The 8,242-nt window shown below is 45.0% G+C and overlaps 1 protein-coding gene across 2 annotated transcripts in view; it reads right to left on the bottom strand.

The window, feature by feature from the left end:
- The window catches only part of WDR11 (WD repeat domain 11), an 88,931-nt gene extending 84,514 nt beyond the window's left edge, over window positions 1–4,417 (bottom strand). The window contains exon 1 of one of the 2 annotated variants that reach the window (XM_075935350.2): window positions 4,060–4,417. In XM_075935350.2, the coding sequence (XP_075791465.1) occupies window positions 4,060–4,145 (86 nt within the window). In that variant the 5' untranslated portion in view covers window positions 4,146–4,417. The remainder of the gene's footprint in view (window positions 1–4,059) is intronic. The other variant, XM_075935349.2, reaches the window with a different exon arrangement.
- Between the last annotated feature and the right edge of the window lie 3,825 nt (window positions 4,418–8,242).

Raw genomic sequence — 8,242 nt, forward strand, 5'->3', positions numbered from 1 at the left:
ACCGGGTCGAGATTGACAGCATGAGTATAGTAATTAAGCCCCACTTCCATAAGGTGAGGGGTGGTAACCACGCAACAGAGGGTGGTAACCTGGTACGTAAAGAAGTGATGTAAGTTGTTTGTACCTGTCTATAAAAGGACACCGCAAAGGATGCTCTCTGGCCAACCTTGGGGGGAGGGGTGCACTAGGCGCCTGAATGGCAGGTGTCATTGCCTAAACTTACAGAATGCACAGTAGCTTAACTTTGACTAACTTCTGTTAATATCTGATATATGGCAATAGGCTTGTCCGGTGTTGGTACCTTGTCAACGCAGGCCATAGTACCCCGTGGTATAACATTGAACTGATCTCTGTTACCAACTGGTAAAGCTTCGCATTTGACAATAAACCTGTTCGACTGATTTCTAACCTGGCCTGCATCTGTCGTTTCCGGGGCCTCTCAGAGATCTCCTGTGTTGACCCAAGTGCACGGGGTCTAACACTCTAGATAAAGGGAGTACCGATTGTTACACACGCAGCCGAAAGTTTATCATCACCGACGGAGTAGAGGTCCTGTCAGGAACATGCCAAGACGACCCTGACCAGACAACACTGACACTGACAGTTCAGACCACTGAAGGTACTGAGGTACAAGACACCGAGGTACAACAAGGGCAACTGAGGGAACTACAGATCAGTCAGCCTTACCTCAGTCCCCAGAAAAATCATGGAGGGGATCCTCAAGGAATCCATTTTGAAGCACTTGGAAGAGGGGAAAGTGATCAGGAATAGTCAACATGGATTCACAAAGGGCAAGTCATGCCTGACAAATCTGATTAGCTTCTATGATGAGGTAACTGGCTCTGTAGATATGGGAAAGTCAGTGGATGTGATATACCTTGAGTTTCCCACTATATTCTTGCCAGCAAGTTAAGGGAATATGGAATGGATAAATGGACTGTAAAATGGAAAGAAAGCTGGCTAGACTGTCGGGCCCAACGGGTAGCGATCAACGGCTCAATGTCAGGTTTGCGGTCGGTTTCTAGCGGAGTGCCCCAAGGATCTGTTCTTGGACTGGTTTTGTTCAACATCTTTATTAATGACCTGGATGAGGGGATGGATTGCACCCTCAGCAAATTCGCAGATGACACTAAGCTAGGGGAAAGGTAGATATGCTGGAGGGCACGACAGGGTCCAGAGTGACCTGGACAGATTAGAGGATTGGGCCAAAGGAAATCTGATGGGGTATGTCTACACTACCACTCTAGTTCGAACTAGGGTGGTAATGTAGGCAACCCGAGTTGCAAATGAAGCCCGGGATTTGAATTTCCCGGGCTTCATTTGCATGTTGCCGGGCGCCGCCATCTTTAAATGTCCGCTAGTTCGGACTCCGTGCCCGCGGCTACATGCAGCACGAACTAGGTACTTCGGATTAGGCTTCCTATTCCGAACTACCTGTTCACCTCGTTCCACGAGGATAGGTAGTTCGGAATAGGAAGCCTAATCCGAACTACCTAGTTCGTGTCATGTGTAGCCGCAGGCACGGAGTCTGAACTAGCAGACATTTAAAAATGGTGGCACCCGGCAACATGCAAATGAAGCCCGGGAAAAAATCCCGGGCTTCATTTGCAACTCCGGTTGCCTACATTACCACCCTAGTTCGAACTTCTGTCTTGACTATCCTAAACAGTTTGGTATCATCTGCAAACTTTACTACCTCACTGCTTACCCCTTTCTCCAGATCATTTATGAATAAGTTGAAGAGGATTGGTCCCAGGACTTACCCTTGGGGGACACCACTAGTTACTCCTCTCCAATCTGAAAATTTACCATTTATTCCTACCCTTTGTTTCCTGTCTTTTAACCAGTTCTCAATCCAAGAAAGGACCTTCCCTCTTATCCCATGGCCATGTAATTTACACTAGAGCCTTTGGTGAGGGACCTTGTCAAAGGCTTTCTGAAAATTCAAGTATACTATATCTACTGGATCCCTCTTATCCACATGTTTGTTAACCCCTTCAAAGAACTCTAATAGATTAGTAAGACAGGATTTCCCTTTACAGAAGCCATGTTGACTTTTGTCCAACAAATTATGTTCCTCTACATGCTTCATTATTTTATTCTTTACTATTGTTTCGACTAATTTGCCCGGTACTGAAGTTAGACTTACCGGTCTGTAATTGCCAGGATCGCCTCTAGAGCCCTTTTTAAATATTGGTGTCACGTTGGCTACCTTCCAGTCATTAGGTACGGAAGCCGATTTCAAGGATAGGTTACAAACCACAGATAATCGCTCAGCAATTTCCCATTTGAGTTCTTTTAGAACCCTTGGATGAATGCCATCCAGTCCTGGAGATTTGTTAACATTAAGTTTTTCTATTTGTTCCAAAACCTCCTCTAATGACACTTCAATCTCGGACAGTTCCTCAGATTCATCACCCACAAAGGACGGTGCAGATTCGGGAATCTCCCTAATGTCCTCAGCCGTGAAGACTGAAGCAAAGAAATCATTTAGTTTCTCCGCAATGGCTTTATCATTTGATTGCTCCTTTTATAGCTCGATCATCTAGGGGACCCACAGGTTTTTTACAGGCTTCCTGCTTCTAATATACTTAAAAAACATTTTATTTCTTTCTGAGTTTTTGGCTAGCTGTTCCTCAAAATCTTTTTTTGCTTTTCTTATTACATTTTTACACTTGATTTGACAGTGTAAAAATGGCATATTGGGGTGCACTAGGAGGAGCACTGCCAGCAGATCCAGATAAATTATTATTCCCTTTATCCGGCTCTGGTGAGGCCACATCTAGAATATTGTGTCCAGTTCTGGGCCCCCCAATATAGAAAGGATGTGGACTCATTGGAGAGGGTCCAGAGAAGGGCGACCAAAATGATTAGGGGGCTGGAGCGCATGACCTATGAGGAGAGACTCAAGTATTTGGGTTTGTTTAGTCTGCAGAAGAGAAGAGGGAGGGGGGATTTGATAGCAACCTTCAACTTCCTGAAGGGAGGTTCCAAAGAGGATGGAGAGAGGCTGTTCACAGTAGTGACAGACGGCAGAACAAGGAGCAATGGTCTCAAGTTACAGTGGGAGAGGTCTAGATTGGATATTAGGAAAAACTATTTCACTAGGAGGGTGGTGAAGCACTGGAATGGGTTACCTAGGGAAGTAGTGGAGTCTCCATCCCTAGAGGTTTTTAAGTCTTGGCTTGACAAAGCCCTAGTTGGGTTGATTTAGTTATGATTGGTCCTGCCTTGGGTAGGGGGTTTGACTTGATGACCTCCTGAGGTCTCTTCCAGCTCTATGATTCTATGAAAAGCAGTGATCTCGGCACAGAAATTTCACATAACTGAACTTGTCAAGAGCATGTTTCTGATACGTTTTCACTTGCAAGACGTGAAACTGATTGGATAGTCCAAACTCAGTATTGATAATTTTCGCAGATATATAGCAAGTCCCACAATATCAGGTATCTCAATGTTTCAGCCCCTGCAGATTACATGGGAATTTCAACTTTATTCGTTTGAAAAAAACCAAAACAACCCTGAAAACGTGACCGGATACATACCAAGCAAAAGCTCAAAAACGTAAAACACAAACCAAAAGGCAGAGAAAAAAAACCCCACACGATTTAAAAACGAACCAACTCGTGTTTAAAACTCGTGATTTCAGTGTGCTTAAGAGATCCACGCTGCACTCTTAGAAAAGTGAGTAACACCCTGACCAGTCACAGAGGAAGGGGGTTAGGCACCGTCTTCCAGTGGCAGCTGTCTTCGGCAGGCTGAAGCAGAAGGGCGGCACAAGTTCGCTGCCTCTGCGCCAAAACCTTTGGTCCTTTAACTCTCCAGCATTCAGCCTCTCCCTGGAAGGCCTCTCCCCCTGCTCCACCCAGGCAGGGCTCCCTCCTCCACGTAGGGGCAGAGGCGCCTCTCCCCTGTATCGCCACGGCCTCCTTCCTAGAGATTCATCAGCCGCCCCTGAACTAGGAGCCGCCCCCACCCGCTAGGCCCGTCAGAGCCCCCCGCCCCCAACCAGGGCCCTTCTCTGTCTCGCTCCCCTCCCCGGCCCCGCCCCGCACTCACCAGTCCACCGCCCCCCTGTTCTGCGCGCTCAGGGCTCCGGTGAGGGTCCGGGCCGACAGCCTGATGTTCACCGTGTAGGGCAACATGCTGGGCGGGGGGCGCCCGGCCGCAGCGCGCTGGACGCTGCGCGGTGGCCCCTGGCTCTGCGGGCGGGGGCCGGGTCTCCGCAGTAACGGGGAAGAGGCTCAGCCCGGCCACGGCGCTGTGCGCTGCCGATCCCTTTCCCCAGCGGTCCGGCCTGCCCCCGCGCCCGAGGCACTTGGGTTCCGGCGCGTCGCTCCGCGCCCGCAAGTGAAACCACCGCGGGAGGCGCGTCTGTCCCGCTCCCCGCCCCCTCCCGAGACAGCGCCTGCGGGCGGGCGGGGCTCAGCTCCCCGCCGTTCGGCCCCCTCAGCGCGCGCCGCAGCCTCCCCTCTCCGCAGACGCTGCCTCGTCTCGGCTCTTGCTACATTCTGGCCGCGCTCGCCCAGTGGGCTCGTTCCGCTGCCTGGTCGGCGCCACCAGCACCGGGAGCCGGCCGCTGATTGACAAACTGGGCCCCCAACCCAGTGGGCACAATCTAAGTAGGGAATAAATGTGGCCACCCCTATTTTAGTGGGGCTAGCTGAGCCTTGATCCATCCTAGCCCAGTCGCTCTGGGGAAAAGTCTCATCTGTGACTTGGATCCTGTCATTTTTTTAAAACCCGTATACCCCGGCTCCATTGGTTCAGCACCTACTGCATCAAAACACCCAGCTTCTGTTGCAAACTGGTACAGCAGCCTTGTAAAAAAAATAGTTACCCAGCAGCTGAATACAATCATTGCTTTTATCCTCATGTCCAAAATATTAGCCACCTGCAACTGATAGTTTCTTCTGTCTGCTCCTTGGCTGTATAAAATTGTCAGCTAAAACAAAAAGATAGAATTCAAGATCTTCCAATCCCAAAATACTGTTCTTTATCCTCTGAGCTGAAGAATCTGTTTACAAAAGTAATAATAGGACTTTTTTCTTTTTATAAACTACACTGGGGGCAACATAATCATACACTCCTAGAGCTCAATCTGCCAAAGTGCTGAGCAGATCTCAATTCTCACTCATTTTAATTGTCCATTTGCTAATACGGTACATTACAGTTTGTGTCTTTGAGTTTGTTGATGTTGCTTCTCTTACTCTTCTCACGGGCTGTGTCTACACTGCAGGGTTTTTGTGCAAAAACCCACAGAGCGTCCACACCTCAAGCACGCTTTTGGGCAAGTAAGACTGTGTCTAGACTACATCCCTCTTTCGACAGAAGGATGTAAATTAGACACTCCAAATTGCAAATGAAGTGGGGAATTAAATATCCCACGCTTCATTTGCATAATCACATCATGGCTCTCTTTCAAACAAGTGCCATTTTGAAAGTAAAACCATGGTCTAGACAGGATCTTTTGAAAATGCCTGCCGTTTTTTAAAGAACTTCGTCTAGACCGTGGTTTTACTTTCAAATGGCGCTTGTTTGAAAGAATGCCATAACGTGCTTATGGAAATCAAGCACGGGATATTTAAATCCCCGTTTCATTTGCAAGTTCAAAGTGTCTCATTTACATCCCTCTGTCGAAAGAGGGATGTAGTCTAGACACAGCCTAAATCAACAGTGAAACGGCAGAACAGAGGGCTTTTTGTAGTGTAGATAAACCTCCTTCTATGAGGCATAGCTCCTTTTTGTGCTACAGCTGTTGCGAAAAAAAGGCATATGTGAATGCTGTGCAGGGTTTTTTTGCACAAATAGAGCCTATCTGAAAAAGCACAGGTGCTCTGATGGCCAGTCTGTGAATGGCCATCAGAACTTTCTTGTGGAAGAGTATCCGTGCAGTGTGCTTTGAGGTATGGACGTGTTTTTGCTCAAGAAGTTTTCTGCAAAAGAGTTCTTGCACAAAAACCCTACAGTGTAGACATAGCCACAGAGTGGATAGAAACTCCCCAGCAACATTTCCATCCAGTTTCTTCAACTGGAGTTGAAGGAGTGAAAAGGTCACCTGATCAAATACTGTGGTGAAAAGGGAGAAAAGGCAGCCAGAAGAAGGTAGAGAAAAGTGAAAGCTTTTTCTAGGGTGTATCATTTGTCTCACTAAAGAAATTAGCAAGATCTTCTACAGTGAGAAATAGGAAGCATGTAAGATTTTGAGAGGATACGCAAATGAGGAGAAGAGATGCTGACCACACTTCCCTGATTCAAACAGCATAAAGAAGCCTGATGTGCAGTGCTGAAGGAAAAGGAAACGTTTTAGTGAAAGAATTTTATATGCAATGCTTGAGTTTTATCTAAAGCAGCAGTAAAGCAAAAAGAGAGGGAAAAGATGTGAGTTGCCACCCAATGCTGTGGAAACAAATAGTTTGCTGAAGAGAGTGGGGAAGCTGAAGGAGGACATCACCTGAGAAAAGGGAGATTAACGCAGGAAGGCGGGACAGCAAGAACCTGATGATATGACTGTACATGGTGAGAAGTTCCAAGTCAGTGAACAGTATTAAAGGAAATAATGTGATCAGTGAAATGACTTCTTAAATAATCACTCTTCAGAAATGTCTTTCACTGCTGTGAATGTAAAACTAACTCTGCTTCTGCAACTGGTTACCTTCTGCTAAGAAGTGCTTTTGATATCAGAACAGAACTTGTCATGTTCTTGTGTGACTGTTCCATGGATACAATGCCAGTAATATTAGATTATATATATTTTATCAAATATATAGCAATGCCCAGACCATAAAGCATATTTAGGCACCTAGTTTCTATTGAAGTCAATGGTGTTAGACCTCTGAATACCTTTATGGATTTGGGCCTTTGTTCCTACATGTGAAATCTCAGAATGAAAAACTCCTGCCTATCTTGAGAAAGTGAGCCAAAAATGGTTCAAGTTGACCTTCTCGAGAATATAGAGAAAGCTCAGATAGTATGCTGTCTTTAGCTTCTTCCCTCTCATCTCCTTGAATTTTTAAGTAAACTCTATTTGGGCAGAATAAAAAAGGGCAATATACAATAAACTTTGGTCAAGGGCAGCTGGCTTCTAGTGGCTGTATTCAAGAGTGATAGAGTCTCAATGGCCTAGGACCAGACTGGCAGTTTTCAGGTAATATTTAGTAAAATTTTGCAGCATATGAGAGTTACCTGTTCGGTTCATAAGCTTTTTTCAAAATGAATTTTGGAGCCGTGGAGACTGAAGCTTCTTCATTTAAACTTTTCCTTTTTTATTTTTCCTTTTAAAACCATAGAAAATTAAATGCAAAAGTCTATATTAAGGTTGCACTGCTAAGTCCTGATTCAGAAAAGCTCTTCAGCACGTTTGACTCTTAAACACACAAGTAATCCCATTCCTGTTCAGCAAAGCACCTGCTTCACTTTAAGTACTGCAGACAATGGGACTTTAAACCCCAGTTCTGAAAAACATCTGAGGAGCTCCGTCCATTTTCAGCTACATTCTGGAGGTCAGAAAGTATTGGGATTGAGTGAGAACTGCCAAAAGTCAAGCTGAATTAGAATTGCAAAGCTGATTAAAACCAATAGTGAAAGGTTCTTCAGTTATACAAATAAAAAGGAAACCAGAAAAGAAGCGGAGTGTGGGAGAGCTTAAAGATTATGTCAGTATGGCCCAATAATTAAATGCAAACTTTGCCTCAGGGTTTTAATAAGTATGATAATAATGCAATATATAACATGGGTGGAAAAAGTAGCATGCTAATGGGAAAATATATATGGAAATGAAAATCACCACAGCCAAGGTGAAAGCCACACTCAAAGTGCTTAATGTGCTGTAACCAGGAGAACCAGATAATCTCCATCACAAGATATTAAAAGAATTGGCACATGAAATTGCAAGTCTGGTAGGAAGGATTTTTAGTAAATCTATCAAATCAGGGATATTATATGACTAGAGAATAGCAAACATTGTACCTATGAAAAAAACCTTCCTAATTATACAAACAGTTGGATAATGTATAAAACTTCCTAGAAAAGTTGTGGAAGCTCCTTCATTGGAAGTTTTCATTAAAATAAGAGGTTGCATAGCCATTAGTCTTGGGTGTATAGGCTCAACAAATCATGCATCTTGCCAGAAGGTTAGACTAGATCAGTATTTTTAAACTTTTTTTTATAAAGTACTCCTTAAAAAAAAAAAGTATCCCCAGTACCTATAGTTTTCAGACACACACTTTTTTTTTCCAGCATT

Source organism: Pelodiscus sinensis, chromosome 8, assembly GCF_052426305.1.
Source record: "Pelodiscus sinensis isolate ZL-2025 chromosome 8, ASM5242630v1, whole genome shotgun sequence".
In the NCBI taxonomy this organism is placed as follows: Eukaryota; Metazoa; Chordata; order Testudines; family Trionychidae; genus Pelodiscus; species Pelodiscus sinensis.